The sequence below is a fragment of the Panthera leo genome, chromosome C2, assembly GCF_018350215.1.
Source record: "Panthera leo isolate Ple1 chromosome C2, P.leo_Ple1_pat1.1, whole genome shotgun sequence".
NCBI lineage: Eukaryota > Metazoa > Chordata > Mammalia > Carnivora > Felidae > Panthera > Panthera leo.
In genome coordinates this window covers 68110902-68137223 of record NC_056687.1, presented here as the reverse complement: position 1 = coordinate 68137223, position 26322 = coordinate 68110902, and the positions used below count along the sequence as shown (strand labels likewise).

At 48.5% G+C, this 26322-nt stretch overlaps 1 protein-coding gene across 3 annotated transcripts in view; it reads left to right on the top strand.

Moving 5' to 3' along the window:
- The window catches only part of SEMA5B (semaphorin 5B), a 119295-nt gene extending 104068 nt beyond the window's left edge, over nucleotides 1-15227 (top strand). For all 3 annotated transcript variants that reach the window (XM_042955860.1, XM_042955858.1, XM_042955859.1), the window contains 13 exons: nucleotides 932-1139; nucleotides 1237-1444; nucleotides 8496-8613; nucleotides 8755-8936; nucleotides 9950-10093; nucleotides 10294-10441; nucleotides 10560-10785; nucleotides 10982-11200; nucleotides 11675-11845; nucleotides 11949-12098; nucleotides 12403-12447; nucleotides 12887-13092; nucleotides 13321-15227. In XM_042955860.1, coding sequence (XP_042811794.1) covers nucleotides 932-1139; nucleotides 1237-1444; nucleotides 8496-8613; nucleotides 8755-8936; nucleotides 9950-10093; nucleotides 10294-10441; nucleotides 10560-10785; nucleotides 10982-11200; nucleotides 11675-11845; nucleotides 11949-12098; nucleotides 12403-12447; nucleotides 12887-13092; nucleotides 13321-13479 — 2184 coding nt within the window. In that variant the 3' untranslated portion in view covers nucleotides 13480-15227. The remainder of the gene's footprint in view (nucleotides 1-931; nucleotides 1140-1236; nucleotides 1445-8495; nucleotides 8614-8754; nucleotides 8937-9949; nucleotides 10094-10293; nucleotides 10442-10559; nucleotides 10786-10981; nucleotides 11201-11674; nucleotides 11846-11948; nucleotides 12099-12402; nucleotides 12448-12886; nucleotides 13093-13320) is intronic.
- Nucleotides 15228-26322: the final 11095 nt, after the last annotated feature.

The following is a 26322-nucleotide window of genomic DNA, read 5'->3' as shown; positions in this document are numbered from 1 at the left end:
AGGGAGACTCAATGTAGGGGACCAGGAAAGCACTCACAAGCTGTCTGGCCAGAATTTGGGAATTTTAGCTGGAGTTTGCTTATAGTCTCCCCAGCCTGGGTACTCATTCCTGGAGGGTCTGAGTGCCAGGAGTGGTCAGCGCCGAGCCGTTGGGTAATGAAAGCATACCTAGTGCTGTGGTGGAGAAGAGGAAAGAGCCATGAGGCAAAGGAACCTACAGGTGGTTGACTTTCACATCCATCCAACTTCCTGCCCAAGGGGCAGTATGGAGCAGGGGAAGACCTCACCATTTGCAATGGGATTATCCTGACCCAGATCTAGCCCTCCCTCTGGGTGATCTTGACCTTGGCCAAGTCACCCAACCTCCTTGAGCCTCTTTACCCTTCTCTGGTACATAGGGATAATGCTCTCAACCTCAAAGATAAATGCAAGGGTTAATATGTACCTGACACAGTGCCTGGACTGTAGAAGTGCTCAATAAATGGTAGTTCCCTTCCAGCTTGGGTTTAGAAGGCATAAGAGCTTGGAGCTGGTAGGAACCCACGAAAGGAAAGGCAGGTTGTGGCCCAGCATGGGGGAGGAGCCCCTACAGCAACAGCATAAAATCACAGGACACTGTTTTTGGCACTCAAATGATTCATTTTTAGATAATCCCAGCTCCTATTTCATCTCCCCTTCCTCTTCACCATCCCCAGAACGTCCCTCCTCCCCATCTTCCCTGCCTCATGTTCCCTTAGTTCTCAAAAAAGAGGTATTGCTCCCTGGAAGGGGTTGCAGCCGCCCCCTCCCCGCCGCAGCGATGTTGGGGGTGGGAAGCCGGGATTGGAGAATCAGAACCTGCCACCTGGGTTACGATGAGGAAGGAGAGGGATAGGGGACTGCGGCAGCCGGTTGGCTGGGCACGTGTGACCCCACCCCCTCCCCGCTGCAGTGCGGCACCCTGCCAGAGGTGGGCCCCAACGAGAACCTGACAGAGCGAAGCCTGCAGGACGCACAGCGCCTTTTCCTGATGAGCGAAGCTGTGCAGCCGGTAACGCCCGAGCCCTGTGTCACCCAGGACAGCGTGCGCTTCTCACACCTCGTAGTAGACCTTGTGCAGGCCAAGGACACGCTCTACCACGTGCTCTACATCGGCACGGGTGAGCCTCCCCGTCCAGCCCGGCTCCCGGTGGGGTAGAGGTTGAGGGGCGGGGGCTGGGCTGGTCCTTCAAGGCCACCTGCGTCTGGCCCCTGCAGAGTCGGGCACCATCCTCAAGGCACTGTCCACGACGAGCCGCAGCCTCCGCGGCTGCTACCTGGAGGAGCTGCACGTCCTGCCCCCTGGGCGCCGCGAGCCCCTGCGCAGCCTCCGCATCCTGCACAGCGCCCGCGCGCTCTTCGTGGGGCTGAGCGACGGCGTGCTGCGGGTCCCGCTGGAGAGGTGCGCCGCCTACCGCAGCCAGGGGTAAGCGGGGGCCGCGGGACGGCGGGTGGGCGGGCTCCGGGCCTCCCGAGGCTTACGCCCGCCAATCGCACCTCGGAGGTGGCGCCTAAGAGGCAGAGCTTTGGAGCCACCCAGGGTGGCATCCTGACCCAGTCTCGTTATTTGCCTTTGGACAAGTCACTTAACCTCTCTGAACCTTGGTTTCCTTCTCATAAAATATCTGCAGGGATTTTGTAAAGGTTAATTGAGATAGTCTGCCTAAACCACTTATCACTGCCTGGGGGAGAAGTGTGTGCTTAGCAAATGGTGGTGGCTGCTGTTACCCCTGTTGTCAACCCCAAAGTTAAGGCCTCCCAGCCAGCTCTAGCTTAGCTGATTTATTCTCAGCCCCTTTAATTCAGAGAAAGGTCTTTATCTTTGAAACCACAGTACTTACTACCTAGATGTGGAGGGGGAGATGAGAGATGATACTTTTGAGTCAGCACCAGGTCTTTGCTTTTCTTCCTTCCTGACTTAGAGGAGGCAGAGAGGACTGGCTTGGGTGGGGTGGAGGTGAGGAACCATGTGGAGTTGTTTGTTGTGTTTGCTTCCCAACTGCTTCTGAGACCTTAAGCTTCAAGTGGATTCACAAATTTGGCAATAACGGCACTGGCATTTAGGGGGGAAAACAAAAAGCCTATTCCAAAGCCAAATAGAAATGCATCTCAGATGCCTACCACGTGAAGCTCCCCTGAGCTGTGCCCCCTCATTTTTGAGATAATCAAAGGCTGCCTTGGCTGGCATAGCCACAGCCACATGGGCTCCTGTGGCCTTTGCAACACAGAAACCTCCTGGCTGTGCCCATCTGTCCTGAGAATTTAGAGACAAATGGTATCCCTGCTGCCAAGAGTCGTTCTCCAGCCCCTGTGGGGTGTGCTGGGAGCTGGGCAGAGGTCTGGAGGGCAGGGGAGGACACTGGATGGCCATGGTGTGGCAGCCAGAGAGGAAGAAAGGGAGGGCAGTGCGCAGACACTCAGGCTCCCCTCAGTCTGAACACATGGCTCCGTCAGCAAAACACCAAACATTTACTAAGCCCTCCCACGCTCAGAGCACTTTGCAAAGCTGTCCGTGTGAGAGGGGAGAGGCAAGAACACGGCCTAGAACACTCTCGTTTCCCTCAGAGCTGTAGATGTCTGGCTGGGGAGAGAACCTCACCCTGTGTTGGACGTGTGAGGCATACTAGGCGGGGCTTATGTGGCAGAATGGGACACACCTAGGATTCTCCCTCAGCTCCGTCATCTACTGGCTGTGTCATCTTGAGCAAGTTACTTTACCTGTTGAGCTTTCCTCTCAGGGGAAAATGGGGAAACCGTGATGGAGTAAAGGATAGTTGGTTTTGGCAGAGATGTTGTAAGGATTGGGAATTACATCCATGAAGTGCCTAGCCCAACAAGTCGTAGCTAGTGTCCTTATTCCTTTCCCATCTCCACAAATGCATTTAGGGGCCCTGCAGCCTCCTGGGATCTCTGGAGTCTCAGCATCTCTGACATTGAGTACAGGTAATACTGCGTGGCATGAATGATAGGCTGTCTACTGGCAGTGTTTCTCCCATATCTTGTATTCTTCTTTAACTCGTGTGTTGTTATTAAACTTTTCACATATGCCTTGTTCTTTAAATGATTGTTGTTGTTTTTTTTTAATTTATTTTTGAGAGAGAGGCAGAGTGTTACTGGGGGAGGGGCAGAGAGAGAGGGAGACACAGAATCCGAAACAGGCTCCAGACTCTGAGCTGTCAGCACAGATTCCAATTTGGGGCTTGAACCCCACGAGCCATGAGATCATGACCTGAGCCGAGGTCGGACGCTTAACCGACTGAGCCACCCAGGTGCCCCTCACATGTGCCTTGTTCTTTGAGAGGTTGTAAATCCTTGAAGGCAAACTCACTGTCCCAGTACTTTTTCTTTTTTTTTTTTTTTTAATTTTTTTTTTCAACGTTTTTTATTTTATTTTTGGGACAGAGAGAGACAGAGCATGAACGGGGGAGGGGCAGAGAGAGAGGGAGACACAGAATCGGAAACAGGCTCCAGGCTCCGAGCCATCAGCCCAGAGCCTGACGCGGGGCTCGAACTCACGGACCGCGAGATCGTGACCTGGCTGAAGTCGGACGCTTAACCGACTGCGCCACCCAGGCACCCCTGTCCCAGTACTTTTTCTACTTCACCAGGGGACCGTGCCCAGCCCCAGGCACAAAATAGCCTTCCACACATGACTGATCCATCAGCAGATTGATTATTTGGCCTGAGACAGGAGGTTGGTGCAGGAGAGGAGTGAGGAATAGTACTGAGGCCAGCTGAGAATGCCAAGGGAGGATTTGATCCCAATCTGTGGCTATAGGCACTGAAGTGGGGGAAGTGGAGTGACAGGCAGTGTGAATAGGTGTTTGACAGCCATCAAGGAGACAGTGGCGTACAGCACTGTAGAGGGTCAGATGGTCGGCCAGCATGAGGTAGTGCGGCTCCAGGCTGGATATCAAGTAATGGGGTCTGCAGTGGAACCAGAGGAAGGAAGACGCTGGGACATTTCACCACTCACATGGTGCTGCAGAGAGGGGACAGGGAGGGTGCAGAGCATGGCCAGGTGGAACAGCAAGGGAGAAAGAAGTCAGTTTGGAATCTGATCCTTTCACCCTGTTTGAACTCCTGAATTTGGGATCTGAACCTTTGATGTGTACAGTGAGATCCTGCCATAAAACTAGAGGTGGACCTGAAAATGTGAGGTCTCATTATTCCAAAGTTAATAAAATGACCAGGGTGAGGCTGTGTAGCCACCAATCCATGCACTCCAGAGTCTGGAAGCCAACTATCACACTATATGAGAATCTGTGCTATTGTGGGGCAGATTGTCACACGGGTTTACTGTGTCCCGGGATAGACATTTCATGCCTTTTTCCTCGTTCCTAACAGAACTGGCAGGAGGGTGAGGATGGATGCGCAGAGGCCTCTTCACGCTCCCTCCTGTGCCCGGAATCCAGGGGCTTGTCTCCAGCCCTCTCCTTTCACTCAGGCAAATCTCAGCCCCATAGGGCATGACCAGGATCCTGGCCTGGCCAGAGAGAGACCAGGGCTCACAAAAGGTGGAGCAGAGGGAATCAGCTGCTGACTGGCTCTAAAAAGCAGATGCTTTGTGCATGAACCACCCCTTCCTCCTTCCAGCATGCCCTTCCTGAGGCACTGGAGGAGGCGTGGGGGTGCCTACACCAGCTCACTCAGGAACGTGGATCAGAGTATCTCCTTCCCACCTCCCTCCCAGGCAGGAAATCTGGGTTTTCCTCCACTGCCATCTTAAATAATGGCCACTTGCTCTCAAGCTCCACCTTGGACAGCTCCCATTGTGAAACTATTGCTGCAGGGTTCTGGAATCCGCCTGCTTTCAACTTCCACCATCCATCTCTGTCCTGCCTCCCAGCCCATGGAATGAACCTGTTCCCTTTTGTAATGGCTGCTTAAGACACTGCAGTAAAAAAGACATGGTAATATATTATCAGTCTAATGGCTGCTTCTATGGAAGGAACTCTCAATTGCTACCCATTCTTACAGTCAGACACACTTTAATTCTCTCCTTGGAGCTTTAATTTTCTTAAGAACATTCCCTGCTCTGTAAGCTTTGGAGTGGTCTTTGGCCCAAAGCAGCAAATGTGGACAAGGAGAGAGCTCAAGCATTGGCTCCAAGGGAGTCGTGCAAGCTTCCTCAGGCAGCCAGAGCCAGGGGCAGGGGCAGGGGCAGGGGCAGGGGCAGGGGCAGGCCAGGGCAGGCGTATCTGTGGAGAATCTAGTCTCCTCTCTGGGAGAACTGAGAGCAGGCTGAGAGGAGCCTAAGCGGGGCAGGGGTGGGAATTAGGGGGTTTGGGCCAGCATCCAATCTGTGTTTTTCTTCCATCCTTATTCTTTTCTTATTCTGTCATGGATTGGAAAGACAAGACATTTCATCTCTTAGCTTAAGAACCCTGACCAATGTAGCCTTAGAAAAGCAATGATCAACCATGCTATACTTTAGAATCACCTGGGGAGTGTTTAAAAGATTCCAGTGCCTGGGCCTCCTCTGATCCAGAAGGCCCAGATATAGGTGGGTTTTTTATTTTGTTTGCTGAAGCTTTTAAAAAAGATCGCCAGGAGATTCTAATTTGCAATCAAAACTGGAAACAATTGTTCTAGAACTGGTTAGATCCTAGATTAAAGAAGTAGCATGAGGCAAATTGCAATCTTCCAGTATTTACTGCTTTTATCTTGTATAAACCGATTCAGATTTTCTGCTTGTATCCATATTCTCTACTGGCAGACATTTGTTTTTGATGAATAGAATCTTATTTATTATTATTATTAATCACTAGTCATGGCTTTTTTTCCATTTAATTTATGTAGCTTACAAAGTGCCACATCAGCTGCTTCTAGAGTTTGATACTGCCTTCTGAGGGCTGAGGGAAATACCCTCAGGAGTGGGTTTTATTGAGTTCTGATTGGTTGAATTTGCTAGCAGCAAATTTGGTTCAAATGTCAGCCAGAGGAGCAGAATCTCAAAACCACATGCTACTGGGACTACTTTGCATATGTACTGCATTTAGTCCCATGATGTCTAGTTTGATTCATTCTGCTGGTGAAACACCCCCAAATCAGACCTTTGGATCCCCGATGAAAATATGAACACACTTATATTGTACAATTTACACAAATTGTTCTTGAGTGAATAAAATGGAAACAGATTCTTGAGTAACAGATGAATGTTTTGGATTTCTGGGTGGGCCAGAGTGTGCTTACTGGGGTCCATCAAGGCCCTCGCCCATTGAAGCCCCAGGCATCACCTCCCTTACATGAGACCAGGGGCTGCCTGAGCAAGGGGCATCATTGTCTTCTTCTGGCATCATTGGGGCCAGAATCATTGGGGCATCATTGTTGCTTCTCTGGCAACAAGGGGAAGCCCCAACCCTCTTCTTCTTCGTAAGGTCTCTCATATAAGCTCTTCTGTCCCTGGAACCTGACACGGTCTGTTGAACCACTGAAAATAAAGAACTCACCTGACAGGAGACTTTCCCTGAAGCTTCAAGTGAAAAGAGAGATTCTATCCTGAAAACACCAAAAAGAGCAACCCCTTGACTCTTTCATGTATTCCTTTAACCCTTGGCCCCTTTGGCCAATCAGAAATCACTCTGTAGTGTCACGTCATGGTGTGGACTCCCCCACCCTCCTTGCAGTCCAGAACCTCCTTTACCTGAAAGCTTTTCTGCTTCCTAACTTCCAATTTCTGCCCCCAGTCCCAGTGCTCTCTCTAGACCCACTCTTGCAGGCCCACTGCAGTGGAGCAGCCAGGCCTAGGAAAAAGGGTGGAAGCTGGGGAAAGGAGGCAGAAAGGATCCAGGGTATCCCCTGGGGTCGGCAGTAGGCTCTCTGGGTATTGTAGGGAACTTCCTTCAGGTGCCAGAGTCTGATGCTCTCTTTGCTTAGCAATGAACAGCAAATCCTGATTCTATAATTTCCACACTCGGGGTGCCTGGGTGGCTCAGTCTGTTAAGCGTCTGACTCTTGATCTTGGCTCAGGTCATGATTTCACGGTTTTGTGGGTTGAGCCCTGCATCAGGCTCTGTGCTGACAGCACAGAGCCTGCTTGGGATCTCTGTCTGCCTCTCTCTCTGCCCCTCCCCGACTTGTGCTCTCTCTGTTTCTCTCAAAATAAATAAATAACCTTAAAATGTTTTCCATACTCTTTTTTTTACCTCCTTGAAGGCTTACTAGTAGATATTTGATTATTTTTACATATTTGTTTGTTGTTTGTTTGTTTTTAGTTATCTCTACGCCCAACACGGGGGCTCAAACTCATCACCCTGAGATCAAGTGTTGCTCTTCTGACTGAGCCAGCCAGGCACCCTGAGATTTAATTTGTTGTTGTTGTGGTTGTTAAAAAAAAACTGTAAAGGATACAAAGAGTAAGTCTGAAAGAGAAAGGGAAGAGAGGAGGCCTAGAATATGAGAAGTAAAGGCACTTGGTGCATTCATTGGTGTGTGATCAATTACCTTTTCTGGGTCATTGCAGATAGGCCAACCCTGAGGGACCAGGAAGGGGGACCTGGGATGTGTGACCCCTCTCCCAGCAGCCTGAGCTCATTCTCATGATGCTAACACACTGGACTCTGGTTCCTGCCCCTGAGCAGCACAAGCATGTGGATGCCCCAGGCGACCTTGAACTATGCCTAGGTGTTCCCTGACCCTGTGCCTGTGTTTTAAGGCATGGGCCTATGTGCACTCAGTGTGTGAAGTCAGACACAGCCTCCAGCTGGGAAGGAAGAGCGTGGTGGGAAAAGCGTGGTCAGAAAGTCTAGGTTCTAGCCCCAGCTCTGCCATGTGCAATTTGTGTGATCTCGGGGAAACTCCTCTTCCTTCTCTCTGTTTCTTCCTTTGTACAACAAAAAGGTTGTACTGTGGATCCCAGTAACTCTCAACTTGGCTCCCATTAGAATCACCTGGGAACTTTTAAAAACCTCCCTATCCCCAGAGATTTTTGTTGGGGTGGGGGTGGGGGGGTTATCAATATCAATAATATTTTGAATCACATTAGTGATTCTAATGTGCAGCCAGGGTTGAGAACCACTGGGCCAGACCGTCTCTAAGATGCTTTCCATCATTAATGTTTTAGGACTCTATTATAGTGTCTGATAGACACTACTTTGGATTTCTGTTTACCACATCTTCTCCAGTGGACCTAGATGAAGAGAATGGGGCACCCAGGCTTGGGGAAGGCGAGGTTAAGTGTGTGGGGTCTGGAAGGCATGGGTTTTAATCCTTGTCCAGCTCTTTGGGTTTCCTGCATATATCGTGGGGATAATAACAGTACCTTCCTCATTGGGTTGCTGTATTAAATTAATTCATGCTTGTAAAGTGTTTTAAAGGATTCCCGGCACGCAGTAAGTGTTCAATGAGCTTAGTTATTGCTGTGAAGGGCGACTGGATGGATAAGGGCACCCAGAGGAGAGTACCTAGGTGTGTTAATGGGATACAGGTGAGACTGAGAGGCAGCTGGCTTGAGTCTCAGGACCTCTGTCTGGCAGGGCATGCCTGGGGGCACGGGACCCATACTGCGGCTGGGACGGGAAGCAGCAACGTTGCAGCACGCTTGAGGACAGCTCCAACATGAGCCTCTGGACGCAGAACATAACCACGTGTCCTGTGAGAACCCTTTCATGCTCCCCACCTGGGACCTCTCCCCCTAATTCAGGCTGTGACTGTCCATCAGAATCCCCATATCCCCTGGGACCTGGTGCCTTCCCTATCCCTGACTTGTGTGACCTGTTTGCTATGTATTTGCAGGTGCGGAATGTGACTCGGGATGGGGGCTTCGGCCAGTGGTCACCATGGCAACCATGTGAGCACTTAGATGGGGACAATTCGGGCTCTTGCCTTTGTCGGGCCCGAGCCTGTGACTCCCCCCGACCCCGCTGTGGGGGCCGAGACTGCCTGGGGCCAGCCATCCACATTGCCAACTGTTCCAGGTATATGAGGATACAGGACTTGGGTGGTGGCTGCCTGCCTTGGACTGGAGGAGGGTGGAATAGAGGAAATGGGGCATCTTCAGGCAGGTGTTCCCACAAAGAGACAGAAACCACTTCAGAGCTGTGCAGGAGACTGGAAAGGTAGCTAAAACATGAGCCTTGGGGGAGTTTCGACTCTACTGGGAGAGAAGTCTCTGCCTCGTGGGGGCTCTTGATACAAAGAGGAAGGCTGTACAGGCACAGGAGTCACAGACGACAGCCTCAGTAAGCCTTGCTGTTGTTCCAAACACAAGGGACAGCAGGGGATGTTAGTAAAGTAGGCAGACCGGGTGCCAATCCTGAAATGCCACTCTAGGTGCAACCTTGGACTCTCTTAAAATAACTCAAGTCTATATATGTTTATTGATTTGACGGTCAAAACAACCTCATGGGGGTAGGAATACGATCATTATCCTTACTTTAATGATAAGAGTATTATTGCAAGGCACAGAAATTTTCAGTAACAGTTCCAGGCTTACACAGCCAGTAAGCGGTACAGCCAGAACTTGAAAACTGGAATCAAAGTAGACAACAGTGAATAGTGTCTGAGGTTGGAGCAAAGCACGTGTTGATGTAGAACAGGGGAGAGAGCATGGGTTTGAGTGCAAAGCTTGGACAACCAAGAAGGCTGAAACAAATGTTGCGTATTGTAAAGGCAACTGGGGCCTTCTCTAGAGAATGTGTCCTTTTGCTGTGTGAGTATCTCCATGCCTATGCCCTATCTCTATGCCCTTAGCCCCGAGCACCTCCTGATATATGGAAGAAGGTTCTCAACACATGTTTGGGGAATGAAGGAACAAATGATCACATAAATAAGTCTGCCTGAGACGGCCCAGTTAGGAGCTGATATTTTCTGTGTCACTGTCTGACAACTTCCAGACAACAACATAAAACCCACCCACCCAGAGACAGACTAGATCTGGGTAGCCAGGACTCAGAGCGTCATCTGTCCCTGTCCCCTCTGACCCCACCAGGAATGGGGCGTGGACGCCGTGGTCCTCGTGGGCCCTGTGCAGCACGTCCTGTGGGATCGGATTCCAGGTCCGCCAGCGAAGTTGCAGCAACCCTGCTCCCCGCCACGGGGGCCGAATCTGCGTGGGCAAGAGCCGGGAGGAGCGGTGAGCGAGGGTGTGGCCAGAGTTTCCTCAGACAAGCTAGCCCTGAGGTCCCAGACCTCCCCGGCCTCCTAGAAAGTGGCCTGGATTCTCTGAGTGTTGCGGTGGATTCTTGACCTTCCCGGCTTGCACTCCCAGTGACCTCTTGTTAGGGAAGGGGCTGCCTGCTCTCCCCCGCCCCCAACACACACCCTTCCCCTCAGGTTCTGTAACGAAAACACGCCTTGCCCGGTGCCCATCTTCTGGGCGTCGTGGGGTTCCTGGAGCAAGTGCAGCAGCAACTGTGGGGGCGGCGTGCAATCGCGGCGGCGGTCCTGTGAGAACGGCAACTCCTGCCCAGGCTGCGGCGTGGTGAGGGCCTGAAGAGGGGGCGCGGGCAGGAGGGCCTGCACCAAGGGGAGAGCGGGAGGGGGCGCAGGGCCGGCCTGGGGCTGTAAGTCACGAGACAGCGCGTGCTCCCATCCCGAAGGAGTTCAAGACGTGCAACCCAGACGGCTGCCCGGAAGTGCGGCGCAACACCCCTTGGACACCTTGGCTGCCGGTGAACGTGACTCAGGGCGGGGCGCGGCAGGAACAACGCTTCCGCTTCACGTGCCGCGCACCCCTGCCCGACCCCCACGGCCTGCAGTTTGGCCGGAGGAGGACGGAGACCAGAACCTGCCCCGCGGATGGCTCGGGCGCCTGCGACACCGATGGTACAGCGCCGCGCGGCCCCTTCCCTCCCAGGCTCAGAGTGCTGGCGCGGGGCTGGGGGAGGCCGGGGTCCGGTGGAGCTCAGGGCGGTGAATAGCGGGGTTTGGAAGGAGCCAGAAGGACTGTGTGTGGGGCGGGAGTGGGGGCCGCTGGGTGTCCTGTCGCTGAGGCCAGTCTCCCCACCCGTGCCCCACCCAGCCCTGGTGGAGGATCTCCTGCGCAGCGGGGCCACTTCCCCGCACTCTGTGAGCGGGGGCTGGGCCGCGTGGGGCCCGTGGTCGTCCTGCTCCCGGGACTGCGAGCTGGGCTTCCGTGTCCGCAAGAGAACGTGCACGAACCCGGAGCCCCGCAACGGAGGCCTGCCATGCGTGGGCGACGCTGCCGATTACCAGGACTGCAACCCCCAGGCTTGTCCAGGTGACCTTCCGCTTAGGAATCCCCATCTAGGAGACCCCCCTAGGCTACACCTCATGCCCAGAGGACCTCGTCTTCCTCGTTTTTTTTGTTTTTGTTTTGTTTTTGTTTTTGGCTGCTCTGTCCACTGGGCCCTAGAGCAAGTTTGTGCCCTGAACTTGGATACAGTGGCTTGTCCCACAGAGCAGGGCCTTTTCTCACCTTCCGTGTCACTCTCTTCTTTGTCCCTAGTAGGTTAGCTAGCTAAGGAGATTGATTTGAGGTGGAGTTGGTTTTTGATGTCTCCTTTGCAGCCTCATTTCCCCACCGCACCCCTGAGGGGATAGGGGCAATCCTTAACAGTGGGCTGTGGGGGTGGTGCAAATGATGGGGTCAGGGTGGCCCAGGGCAGGGTGGCCTAGCGTGCCATAAGGTAGAAGACTGTCTTGGGCTGTGCCTGCACCTGCAGCCCCCATCACACACCCTGTCCACTTGCAGTGCGGGGTGGTTGGTCCTGCTGGACTTCATGGTCCCCATGCTCAGCGTCTTGTGGTGGAGGCCACTATCAACGAACACGTTCCTGCACCAGCCCCGCGCCCTCCCCGGGCGAGGACATCTGTCTTGGTCTGCACACAGAGGAGGCGCTGTGTGCTACACAGGCTTGCCCAGGTATTGAGAACATCCTGCCAGGGCTGGGGAGCACCATGGATCCCTCGGATCCCCACCAGGGGGTCCCAGAGCGGTTAACTTCATCCCAGCCCACAACCCACAGAAGGCTGGTCACCGTGGTCTGAGTGGAGTGCATGCACTGAGGACGGAGTCCAAAGCCGCAGCCGGCACTGTGAGGAGCTGGTCCCAGGGCCCAGCACCTGTGCTGGAAACAGCAGCCAGAGCCGCCCCTGCCCCTACAGCGAGATTCCTGGTAGGTCCTCAAGCCAGCACCTTCACACCCACCCTTCCTATCCTGTGTCCCCAACTTCCTTCTCCTTCTGAAGGATGAAACACCAGAGTGGGAGGGGCACACACTTTGAGCTTTTGCCCCTTCTCACCTAGAGAATGGGCTGACCCCCCATTCTGAGAGAGTGGGGACAGGGTGGAATGAAGGCCCCCAGGCCCCGTCCCACAGCTCAGCACTGACGCATGGGTCTTCCTAAAGATATACCTAGACCAAGAGGGACCCTTCTTTCCTCCCTGCCCCAACACCCTCTCTGTTTGTCTTCCTGCAGTGATCCTGCCTGCCTCTAGCATGGAGGAGGCCACCAGCTGTGGAGGTAAAAGGAACCTGCCCCACCTCGTGATGCTTTCTCCCTCTCCTCCCCAAGGAGGAGACCAGCCCTACCCTGAAATCTGGAGTTTCTCAATTTCTTGCTCCAGAGAGACAAACCTTGTGGAGATCCTGGCTGCTTTAGACCATGCGTGGGGGCGGGGGCTGGGAGGTTCCATCCATGCCCCCCAACTAGCCGACGGTCACCAAGTCTGTATTCAAGAAGAGTCACCCAACTCCACACCCTGTGGTTGCCTCCTCTGACCTAAACCAGAGGTGTCCCGTAAGAGAGGCCCCTGGCGGCAGGCTGCCCCGCCTTCCTGTTTTCGTGGGCTCTGGCCTCAAAGCCCTTTCTTTAGAACTCAGAGTTTCCTGCTGGGAGGCAGTCAGGAGTCTTTTCTCTTCGCAGTGGCCCTTTCCTTACCACTTGCCTCTGCCTCTCCCAGGGTTCAGTCTTATCCACCTGGTAGCCACAGGTGTCTCCTGCTTCCTGGGCTCTGGGCTGCTGACCTTGGCGGTGTACCTGTCCTGCCAGCACTGCCAGCGCCAGTCCCAGGAATCCACACTCGTCCATCCTGCCACCCCCAACCACCTGCACTACAAGGGTGGGGGCACCCCCAAGAACGAGAAGTACACGCCCATGGAGTTCAAGGTGGGAGCCTACCTGTAGAAGCAGAGTGCAGGGTAAAGGGGGCAGTGGTTCTGGCCCTGAGCTGGGCATGACTGGGCTGGGCACTCGGGAGGGCACAGGGTATCGTGAGCTGCGTCAGCAGCCAGAATGTTTTTTCACTGACTAGTCCCTGATCTCCTTGCCCTGGCCTGTCGCCTTTCCCCATCCCTCCCTCACCCCTTTCTTTCTGGTTCCTACCTTCTTCCACAGACCCTGAACAAGAATAACCTGATCCCTGATGACAGAGCCAATTTCTACCCACTGCAGCAGACCAATGTGTACACAACCACCTACTATCCCAGCCCGCTGAACAAACACAGCTTCCGGCCTGAGGCCTCACCTGGACAACGGTGCTTCCCCAACAGCTGATAACACTGTCCTGGGGACTTGGGCTCCTTGCCTTTTTAAGGCACAGAGCAGGTGGAAATGGGACGGTGGAGCCAGTTTGGTTTTCTCCTTCTGCACCAGGCCAAGAACTTGCTGCCTTGCCTGTGGGGGTCCCATCCGACTTCAAAGAGCTCTGGCTGGCGGTGACCATGGGGGAGAGGGCTGGCTTCAGGCTGGCACGTGGCTGCAGTTCCAGCACAACCCAGGTCTCTCATGGCCTCCTTGCAATTCACTACCGTGCTGATATCCCCTGCCTTGTCTGGGCTGTGGACCTACTGGGTGTGCGAGGAACTGGAGAGTGGAGATGGCCGAACAGCAGGCTCTTAAGTTTGGGTTGGAAATGACGCTCATGTGGCCATCACAGGCCAAGGCTGTCCCTCTCTGGCTGGCCTCAGGAAGGGCGTAGGCTACATCCTGATTATCTCTGAGAGGAACCAATCAAATGGCCCCAGAAGCTCTGGATTCTCCACCCAGGGCTGGGCCGCTGTGGTGCTGCTCCAGTGTGACCTGGGGACCAAGGCTGGCCCAGGTTGTCCACCTTTGCCTAGCACTCTGTACTTTCCCCAGGGACATCCCTCTGGTCAGAGGCAGTGAGGGCTGGGGACTGAAGATTGAACTTTGCTAAGAAGCCCTTTAATCTGGGCTGGCACAGGCCTCAGCTTTACCATCAGAATGCACAACAGGTGGCCCAAGAGAAAGGGAAGCAGGAGTCCAGCCTCCATGCCACTATGGAGACTGTCTTCTAGCTGCTGCTTAGTAGAGATGTTGGCTGAGACCTGCTTGGGAGTCTCTGCTGGCCCTTCATCTGTTCAGGAACACACACACACACACACACACACACCCACACATACACACACACAAACACTCACAACATGCTACAGTAACAAAAAGGATGTTGGGCTGTGGCATTATTAAAGATGATATCCAGTCTCCAAATGTAATTCTGTCTTTGTGCATATGTGTGTGAGCTCCTCTTGGTGTGGGTTAGAGCAATCAGAGCAATGCACTAGACTAATAGATGGTCTTCTCGGGGTGGAGAAAATGACCCACATAGAGCCTGACTTTCATAGAGGGGATCTTTCCACTTGTGAGTATATGTACATACTTTTTGGAAAATAAATTAGGGACAAGCAAAACCCTAAGTAGGAACACAAGGTACACCAAAGGCAACACAATAGGAGATTGTTCTGCCCATTCCCTTAGCAGCTCTTCTTGGCAACCACTCCAGGGTGGAAATGCATGAGCCCAGCAGGAGAGTAGTAATGAGGGCTGTTTTATGAGGTATTTATAAGGCTTAGTTTAATAAAGCTGAAAATGACTGAGAAATGAATATGCCTCTGAAGTGGGAGAAGCCCAGTATAGTTTATGATGGATTAAGGAAAACCTTGAAGCCTCAGTCCACCAAGCCAGAGAGGGAGAGAGAGATGAATTGATGGACATGTCAAATTCAGAGAACAATTTCCCAACTTAATTGACTGGGTCAGTTCTCCTTGGGCCCCCAGGGAGTTCTACTTGTAGGCCAGGCTGTAAACCCTGTGATCCTAGTGGTGAGGAGGAGGGAAAGAGCCTTCCTGGGCCCTGGGTTTTGGAATCCCTTGTGCTTACTGGGACAAATGAAGTAGCAGTGTCCTCAGACCTGGGTGGAGCCCAGTCAGAGAGAGAGCTCAGGGGACATAGTAGTCCTTCTGCTTTGGAATTTTCTTATTGGGTTCCTGTTAACATCATGAGTCCAGAGCCTGTGGGAGCCGGTGGGGTGTGGTAGATCTTGGGGTCTCTGATTCTCTTGGACCTGGTTCAGGCAGTGAAGATCAAGAGTGTTCAAGGGTCCAAAGTTCCTTCTTCACAAGGGCCACTCATATGTCCAAGTGGAGGGACTGGACAGGTCTGTAGGAAGTGGTAATGGAGAAACACCCAGCTAACAGTCACCCTGTATTGACTGGAATGGCATCAGTGGGAACAAAAAGCTGCAGATGCTGTGGCAAAGCACCACACACACACACACACACTGAATTCTCTTTTTATACAAACTGTTGTGGCTCTGGAGGCATGACCATTCAGAATGCATTAAGGGACCCACACTGTATGCAAATTAGCTTGAATGATTGGCGAGGGCTGCTCCATAGCCAGCCCTGGTCCACAGATGAAGAAGCCAAGAATGTACTCCTGGGAGGCTGTGGTGCTCTCTGGCAGGTACTTGAGGCCACATGGATGGCTGCATGGTGTCAAGAAGTTGAAGTGTGAAAGACAAGGGGACTTCTTAGGTCCAGCTGGCTCAGCAAAAGAGGGAAGGAAATACAGGGTTGGGTGCTCTAGGCCTTCTTGGGCTTTCTTGACTTCAGATAACATGTGTGTGTGTGTGTGTGTGTGTGTGTGTGTTATTAAAGTAATACATGTGCATCGCAGAAAATTTGGAGGATATAGGAAACCAAAACCATAATCACAGTTATGGTAAAAACCAAGGCAGAGACTTGGGGATTTAAATGGTGGCATGGAGACATTTCTTCTCCCCTTCTCTCAACATCACTCCAAAAGCAAAGAGGCCAAAAAACAGAAGCTGTCACTATTTTCAATAAGACTAGGATGTATTTATACTCCCAAGTCATAATACATGAATACAGAAAGCAAAGGAACAGCAGTCATCCAGAAGAGTGGGTGTGGGTCAAACCTAAGCACCCATGCAGTTTCAGAAACAATCAGAAATTGGAGGAACCTGATATCAGGGAAGGTGGGGTCCAGGTGGGAGCCTAAAAATGCGAGTTTGGTTGAGAATCTTTATGTAAGCTTCAGCTAGGCCTTCAACTTGTCTTTACTCTCTAGTCTTACAGGTAGGTCACCACTTCTTTGTCTCCACCGAGGGCAATAAGTATGTACCCTTGTGGGGCACCAGGGTGGCTCAGTCAGTTGGGCATCTCACTCTTGATTTTGGCTCAGGTCAAGATCCCAGTGTCTCAGGATCAAGCCCAGGGTCTTGGGCTCCACACTAACAATGTGAAGCCTGCTTGGGATTCTATCTCTCTCTCTCCCTCTGTCCCTCTCCCTTGTTCACATGCTCTCTCTTTAAAAAAAAAAAAAGAAAGAAAGAAAGAAAGAAAAAGTTTTGTTCCCTTGAGACACTGAACCAGAGAGGCCCTAGACATGAGGATACCGGGCACAGAGGTGGGTATGTGATGAGGGTCTGTTTGGACAACCAGAGGAATAAAAAAGATTATGATTATCAGTGGGGTTCAGCAGTTGCCTTTTCCAGCTAACTCCAGGACTCTGGCACCTAAGCTTCTACCACTTTCCCTCCTCCAGGCAGGAGATTGAAAGATGATTCTTTGAAGAAACAAACTAAGTCTATAGGTTCTGAAAAAAAATAAGCCAGCTGGTACACAGAACTTGTAGTCAGTTTTCAGCATCTCACTCATAAATAGGAATATACAAATAAAGATCATAGACATCAGAGAAAAAAGTGCCGCCATGAAAGAAAGACCAAAACAAGTAAGCAAATAGAGGAACTCAATGAAAACAGATATGGTATATGCACAGAACATTTTAAAGACTCCATAATTCTTCAGAATAAGTGAAGATACTGCATTCATGAAATAAGAACAAGATAACTTAGAAGTTAAAATATGGCAGCAGAAAAAATTAATAAAGGGTTTAAAGATAAAGGAAGTTTCCCAAAACATTGAACAAAAAGATAAATGGAAAATAAGAGAGAAAAAGAAGAAAATTAGAGGACCATGGTGCCTAGCTGGCTCAGTCGGTTTTGTGTGGGACTCTTGATCTTGGGGGTATAAGTTTGAGCCCCACATTTTTGTCAAGATTACTTAAAAAATAAAATCTTTTTTAAAAAATTGGAAAAATTTAGGAAATTTTCTAAATTTTTCTTTAAAAAATTTAGGAAATTATCAAAGAAAGAATATAGGAAAATTTGCCAGAACCAAAGGATGAGGTCTTCAGATCAAAGGTCCACCCAGTACCTAGCACCATGAGGCACCTAAACATGACATTTCAAAACAACAGCCTTGAAGAGAAGATTCCCACAGACAAAAAAAATTAGGAATATGAATGTATAAACCTCTTACTAACAAGATTTAAATTTAGAATACAGTGGAAATTATCCTCAAAATTCCGAAATAAAAATAATATTTGGTTGTGAATTTTATACCCAGCCAAACTATGAGTCATATGAGAGTAGAATAAAGACATTTTCAGACTTTCAGAGATTTGATATATTTCACATGTGCTCTTGTTTCAGTAAAACAAGAGTAAACAAAGAAAATGTGGATCCAAGGAAAAGGAAATCTAACACAGGAAGGGGGTGAGGAGAGATATCAGGCTGACAGCCATGCGGCAGGCACAGAGAGCCACAATCCAGATTAGTATAGGAGGACAGCCTGCACCCAGAGAGCCAGGGAACACAAATTCAGATTATCTGGAAGGTTTGTATGGAAAATTATATGAAGATTTATTTTATAAAACTGTTGGGGGGGGTACAGAGATACTTAAAATTGGCTTCAAAGGATACTAAGGGGAAAAAGGCATTTTTTTTGCATGATTTATTTTTAAAAACTTTATTAAAATATAGGTACAGAAAAACCACACAGGGGCGCCTGGGTGGCTCAGTCAGTTAAGCGGCCGACTTTGGCTCAGGTCATGATCTTGCAGTCTGTGAGTTCGAGCCCCGCATCGGGCTCTGTGCTGACAGCTCGGAGCCTGGAGCCTGTTTCAGATTCTGTGTCTCCCTCTCTCTGACCCTCCCCTGTTCATGCTCTGTCTCTCCCTGTCTCAAAAATAAATAAAACGTTAAAAAAATTTTTTTAAAAAGAAAAACCACACAGAACAAAAGTATAGCTTACTGCATATTGGGTAAATACCTTTGTAATTACCATCCAGGTCAAGAGACAGAATTCCACAAACACTCCATGTCCCTCTCTTCTATCCCATCCTTGTCACAGCCCCCTCCTTCCAAATGGGAGATAATTATTAACCCCCCAAAAAACAAAAGAGCATACAGAAAAGGAAATGTAATCATTGTTTATCACTTGGTGGAACCATGATATTTATATAATCATCCTAATTAAAACACTGTATATGGGGACACCTGGGTGGATCAATCAGTTAAGCATCTGACTTTGGCTCAGGTCATGATCTTACCGTTCATGGGTCTGAGTTCTGTGTCAGGCTCTGTGCTGACAGCGTGGAGCCTGCTTGGTATTCTCTCTCCCCTTCTCTCTCTGACCCTCCCTGACTTGCACTTTCTCTCTCAAAATAAAAAACTTAAAATAAATAAATAAATAAATAAAACACTTATATGGACTTAAGCATAACTTGTACTACAGATATATTATACTTTTTGTTGTTGTTATCATGGGGAGACATCACCAGAAGGACAAGCCTTAACTTTTGGTACCAGCTGAATGTTGGGTAAATATTAGGAAAGAAAGGAATAAAACATTTTAAATAATTTTTTTCCCTGACTATAACTATGGTATATGTTCATTAAAGAAATTTGGGGGGAAACCCAAAAAACATAAAAAGAAAATACAAATGCCCTAAAATCCAACCAAGAATTAACCATTGTTATTTTATTATGTTCTCTTTCAGGCATTTTTTTATAGCTGTGTGTGAGTTTGAGAGTATTTTATAAAATAAAGATATACTACGTACATGGTTCTTATTCTGATTATTATTATTATTATTATCATTATTATTTTTAATGTTTATTTATTTTTGAGAGACAAAGCGCAAGCAAGGGAGGGGTAGAGAGAAAGAGGGAGACACGGAATCTGAAGCAGGCTCCAGGCTCTGAGCTGCCAGCACAGAGCCCGACGTGGGGCTCGAATTCACTAACCATGAAATCATGACCTGAGATGAAGTCAGATGCTTAACCAACTGAACCACCCAGGCACCCTAGTTTTTATTCTGATTTTAACATGTAACATTAAATCACTCTTTCCCCACATTGTTAAAAATTCTGTGAGCCTCAAGACCTCTTTCGGTGGCTGCTCTAGGAATGGGTCAGGGACTGGAGAGAGGGCCTTGTTTGCAGAGCTCCACAGGTAGCAGCAGTGTATCCACACTCTTACCCCTTGAAAAAGAGAAAGTTCAATTTTTATATATTTCATTTGTTTACACCACTGACGAAGATTTACTTTGAAAAAGTTTGCATAGTGCTTGAAAAATACTGGCCTAAAACATTCTGTTATCTAAATTATACTTCTGTTATATATTCTATCACATACATTTATTCTACTCTATTATATAAATGTATCATTATTGCATAAATTTTATCATAATTTATTTAAACAACTCTCCTTTGTTTCAAAAAACTTTTTTACCCAAAAAATACTTTTATGGACCTTTTGTCCATATCTTTGACTCTATAGCCTTAGGATAAATTCCCAGGAGTGAAGGCTCTTAACTTCTCTGGGTGGGTCTCTTGCTGATGAGAGTACTCTCCCACCAGCAGTGTATTCTCATTTTATTATTAGTGACCCTATCGGCAGCACTGATAAGTGCTATCCCCTCCAAACGCTGGACCAAGCGCTGTGCATTGATACCTTGTTCAGTTCTCACAGCAATCTTAAGACAAAGCTACTACCATTAACATGCCAATTCACAGATGAGGAAATGGAAATTTACTAAATCTAAGTAACTTGCTCATACTCACATAGCTAGTCAGTGATTGACCCAGAATTTCACCCTAGGGAAAGTCCATGTGCTTGTCGTCAATTGTTTTTTAAAGTACAATTGTATAAATTTCCACGTAAACACAGGTAGTGAGTGACCCTTTCCCCCATACACATATTGGTCACTTGCATTTCTACTTTTTAAGGGAGGTGTTCTGTACCTTTTCTCTTAGGCAATGATCTTTTCCCTACTGCTTTGTGTATAAAATATACAAAGGAGCTCTTGTGTATAAATATATTAATCCTTTTGTCAAAAAGAATGAAATATTTCTCTAACGGATCGTATGCCTGTTGTGAAACACAGACGTTTGAATTTTTTACACATCAGACCTGCAGATTGTTTTTAATGTAAATTGCACTGATTTTGCATCAATGACCCTGAAGTAATGAGTCTTCTCACTGTCAACCACAATAGATCTCAAGGATGTAGAGTTTGGGGGACACACTTTACTCCGGCACACCTTGCACGGTGGCAGTTACCCTAAACAAATAAAGACAGGGTCCTGACTGGAATTTGGGATTTCGCTTGTGGGAGCTCATAGTCTATGGTCCCTAGAGAAGGAAGAATGCCCAAGAGTGAGAAAAAACAACTGAGTGTGTGGTGAGAGGTACATTTCTCCCGGAGAAAGAAATACAGCGAGGCCCCTTGTACCTGATAATGCAAGTGAGGTTTAGATGAAAAACAAATCCCAGGGCTCCTCTCTTGGGTGGCAGAGACCAGCCACAGTAGGGGACGGTCATGCCCAGAGTACAGGGCCCTCTGGGTCACAGCTGTGTCTCTGAGCAGTCCACTCATAACCCTCGAGCACCCAAGGTTAGGAGCTCACTGATGATGCAAGGAGACAATCTCCCCCTCGCAGTCAGGGACGTGCTGTTGACAGGAGGCTGTGTACCTGGGCAAGTGTCAGGTCTTCTCTGGGCACTGGCTTCCACCTCCTGATTCCAGAGTCATACAGCACAGTTCAAGCCTCTATATTCCAAATGAAAATGGAGTCTTACTCTGTACGTGTCATCTGGGGACAGAGCTCATTGACTGAAACTTGCTTTGGCAGCTGGCTTCGGACAGGCACCTGTTCCCATAGTACCCATTCAGAGTATTGGTTGTGTGGGAGAACGATGCTGGACAGACTGCCAAGGGCTCTGAGCCACTTGCTTCACCACTCACCAGCTGTGTGGTCTCAGCCAGGCTCATCCCTGTTTTGGGTTACAGTGTTCTGGCCTATGTAATGGCAGGGCTGGGCCCAGATTCCCTGCCAAAGTCTAGGATTCCCAGAGTTTTTTTAAAAAAAATCTTGTACATGGTATCTTTTTGTCTTTTCTTTCCTGGCAAAGTGCTCTGGTGTTGCCCCGGCCCTGGACCTTTTTCTGCCACCTTATAACTTGTCTCAGAGTCTGCTGTGCTACTCAGGGCTGGGTCATCTGCTGGGGAAATCAGGCTCCCTGGACTCACTGTCCTCACACAGGAACCAGGGAAAATGTCTTTCTCGGAGAGCCAACTAGATGAATGTTGTTTCCTGCAATGACAATGCTCTGAAAGAGAGCTTCTGTTAGATAAGAGACACCCAGCTATTATACCAAGCAATAGGGACTTGCCTCGGTCTGGAGCCCCTTGAGTTCCTAAGGCCTGATACAGTACCTGAAGAGGGTCTTTCAAATAGCGGTCTCTGTGGCCCTGGGCCTCCTCCCAGGGCCCAGCTACTTGGGTCCCAGCCTGGCCCTCTGCTCAGGTCATCCTGTGTCTCCAGTTACACTACTAGGCCACCCCAGGTGATTCACTGGAGAACCCTTGCAGGCCAGCCCAACATGGAGTCAGGCAAAGCGTCTCTCCTCACCCTAAGCTGCCAGCAAGCTGGTGCTTAAGAAGCTGGGGCTCTAATTCCGTGGCTGTGCTGACAGTGCTCATGACTGCAGGGGGACTTCAGGCCTCAGGGTCTTAGGGCAGAACTCTGAAGTCATTGGAAAATTCATTCCTATCCACAAGGTCCTTCCAAACACTCTATAAGAGATTGTTTTCCCTAGCCCAGTGTCCAGGGGCTGATGGGACACAGCACCTACCCGCCCCCACTTAGGACATTCCTAATCACTCTTCTCAGCACTGAGTACTCACAAACACAAGGTGCCACTTCCCCTACCCCAAGTAGATCTCCCTGATTTCCCAGGGGAGGGGGCCCCAACTAGCTTGGGTCATGCAGTGCTCCCAGATATAACCATATAGCACCCAATTCCCGTTTGGCCATCTGCAGCCTTGACCAACAGTGTTTCTTCGCTGGAAGGTTAACTCACAACTTTCCTTCAGTATGTATTTTTATTAATTTCTTTAATGAATACAGTGGGTATTTAAAGGGAATACATGCATGGGATCAAAACAAAAGAAAACAAAAAACAGTACAAAAAGATACCCAGTGAAAAGTGGATCTCCAATTCTTGATTCCTGAACCCCAAGTTCCTCTTCCCTGAGATGGACAGAGGCAGGCAACCACACACAGGCAAATATGTACATTTATGTGTGTGCACATAAAATGCACCAAAGTCTGGCTTTACTTGATATTCAGCCAAAAATTGGTCTTCAGCCTCAGCCTTTGGAAGTCTAAATAGCTGAATGTGTACTTCGCTGCCATTTATAGTACCCTTGAGTTTGAGTCTGGTCTATAGTCACCGTTGGTTACACATGTTACCACTGTATTAAATCAGTACAGACTCTCATGGTAGGCAAAGGGCATGCCTCTCAGATTTACTGTTAATAAATGATACTGTAAGTGTCTAGGTAAATCGTGAAGTGAAAATCTGTTTCATGTGTTACAATTCTGTCAGTGGAACTATATATGTATGTTTAATATTGTGAAAGTAAAATGTCACAGTAATTAATGATTGTCAAACTGCTAATTTTATGTTCAAACACACTTAAGCACTTTGTATTTTTTGTTAAAGTTTATTTGTTTATTTAGAAAAAGAGAGAGAGAGAGTGGAGGAGGGATAGAGGGAGAAGAAGAGAGAAAATCCCAAGAAGGCTCCAAACTGTCAGTGCATAGCCTGATGCGGGGCTTGAACTCACAAACCATGAGATCATGACCTGAGCTGAAATCAAGGGTCGGACACTTAACTGTCTGAGCCACCCACTTAAGTAGTTTAAAATAGCAAATAAATAGGAAGAAGACTGAGAGTTAAAAAGAATATTGTGAGAGAATGTTAGCTAGATAACTTTAGGAAGAACATTATAGGCTTTGTGAACCTGAAGTGTTAAGCAATTTAAAATATTACAGGGCAGAATAACAGAGATTTGATTAAATAATAATTCTAATATTTGTCAACTGGGTTGACATCTCTCTAGCATTCATTACGTTAAACAAAATAAACTGTAAGCAGTATGTTTAATTTGGGGTATTTCATTCCATTTAGGTTATGAGTCTTTCAAGAATAAATTCTACTTGGAAATTTTCATTTTATGAAAATAGATTTAAAAAAAAAAGAATGGAAGCTTTTCTACTTCAACATCTCATAAGCAGAAGAAAATTACCAAATCATGTGCAATATCTATGATAAATCAGAGACAGAACAAAGAATGTAAAGGGAATAGAGAAGAGAAAAAAAGTCTGGAAAAATGTAATATTTAAAAAAATATCTGGCTTTTCCACTGTTCTCAGTGATGTGAGCATGACCATGTTGAGCACTCACTGCTTCTGCAGGAAACTTAAAATGTGGCCATTAGCAATTTAAAAAAAAGGTTTTTTTTTTTAACTTTTACTTATATTTGAGAGACAGAGACAGACAGAGCACGAGCAGGGGAGGGGCAGAGAGAAGGGAGACACAGAATCCCAATCAGGCTCCAGGCTCTGAGCTGTCAGCACAGAGCCGGATGTGGGGCTCAAGAACCATGAGATCATGACCTGAGCCTAAGTAGGACACTTAACTGGCTGAGCTACACAGGTGCCCCGGCCATTAGCAATTTTAACCGCAAAATGATAAGAATAATTTTGTTCTTTGCGATGAAATTTCAGATTAATTCTTGCATCCCATAAATTTGTTCTGACATGGTGATGACTGACTTTGGCCTCAACTTTAACCCCGTGTGGATTGTAGCATTTGCTGGGGTCTGCGTTCTAGGGAACACACAAGCCTGCCTGCACACCGCTCAGCACCAGTGTGTCTATTTACCACTCTTCCTGGGGCATGCTCCAGGGCGGTCTTTTTTCCTAATAATTGCACACCATTTATTTAACCAAACCCTAATGATGGACTTTTAGGGTGTTTTCAGTCTTCTGTCATAAAGAATACTGCAAAGATAACCATTGTATGTGTACAAGCATAAAGGCAGAGTGAATTCCTAAAAATAGAATTACTCAAAGAGTATACACATTTAAAAATTTGATACCTTGTCCAACTTACTGTAACATTGTATCACACTTTCTAGTTTTATCTGTCTCTTTCTTTTAGAGGTAATTCTCCAGTTTCAGTAGGAGGGTTCGTTCTGGGGGAAAGACAGTCAGTCAAGATGATTTCAGTGTTCCCTCATCTCCAAGGAGCCCCCTTCTTGCCTACAGGGTCCTGGTCCCCTGGGCACCTGGTCAAATCTCCCTGGAGGGCCCCATCACACCTATTCTTCCTGAGCCATCAAACCTTGTCTGTCTGATGTTCTAGGCTTCCTGGGTCCCGGTTCTCTAAAATAGCATCAAAGCTGCCTGGGATACTATGACTCTCCCTTCTTCCACCCTTTTCCTTATTTCAAGAGTTGGGAAAAGGCCTGATGTTTCTGGATTCCTCCACGGTTCCCTCCCGACCCTTTATCTCTAGTACTTTCATTCAAGCAAGAAGTGGTTTCCCTCCTGCTGCTTAGGGCATCTTTGTGGATTTAAAATTTCTGTGCTTTGTGGATCTTCATTTTTATGTCTGGATAGGACCATGGTCCCTAAATAGTGATATAAAGGCCATAACTTCAACTTGATTTGTGGGAAGGGCTTGGTACAAGAGCTTGGGGGAGACTGGACTTCCATCTCGACCGCAGAGAATGACACTCCAATGGATGCACCAGTCACGGCACCATCAAGTCTACTATTCCCAAACCTCTCACACAACCCCCACCCACACACCAGTCTTCCTCCCGCCAGGCAAGCAACAGTAAGCTGGTCTTTGCGGAAGGATGGCCCGTATTGGCTCTATCTGCCACCAGGTGACCTGGCATGAAGGGCTCTGCCCAAAAGCCCAGAGGGAAATCACCTAAGCCAATCAGACTGGCTCTCTGTGGGATTTGAGCTGAAGAATGAAGATTAGATTGGCCAGTAGCAATACGAGAATGGACTAGACACATGGGGATTCCATGGAGAGACTGGGCTGGCTGGAGGAAGAGTGGGTTGGTTGACCCCTCTCTAGGCTCCCGCCCACAGGTCCAGTCATGCCACCTTGCTAAGATGGCTAAAGTAAGTGACTCTTGTAACCACAGGAGCACACTAGCTGGTGGACATCCGTGGTGTGCCTCAGAACTCACTCTCCTGGCCCGGGTGCTCTTCTACCCCCTCCCTCCACCCAAATGTCCCACGGAGGAGATCCTCCATCCACAAGGTACAAGATCGGCTTGGCTTCCGATCTTTACCCTTAAATTCCCTTTCAGAGAAAAGAGGAGTTTGGCACGTGCACGGCCGCCTTCCTGGGCCATATACAGCAACAGTCTTCTGTGCTGAGGTAAATACAGTTCCCTGACCATCTCATCTCCTTGCTCTGAGGGGTGTGCACAGCACTCAGCACCACGCATGCACTTGCTAATTCTTCCATGTGGGCCGCTGGCAGGTAGAGCAGTGGCTAATAATTATGACTTTGTATTTTTAACCACGTAGTTTCTGAAAGAATTTTGAAGAATTGAGTTACATGCTCATAATTTTTATGTTGACATCTAGAACTTTTCATCCAAGCTTAAAGATCCAAAGAACGTAATTACCGGCATATTGTAAATACTGACATTTTAAAATAAAACTGTTCTTTTGAATGCAACTAATAGAATCTAAAAGGCACAGCATTTAAAAAAAATCCAGGCAGGGCTCTACTTTAACAATAGGAAAATTTACATTGTTCCTTCTACCCTTTGAAGGTGTGTATCATTCCACTTCCCCCGCAGAATTTTATCCTAATGTAATGTATTTTTAAGCTTGAAAGTCTCTTA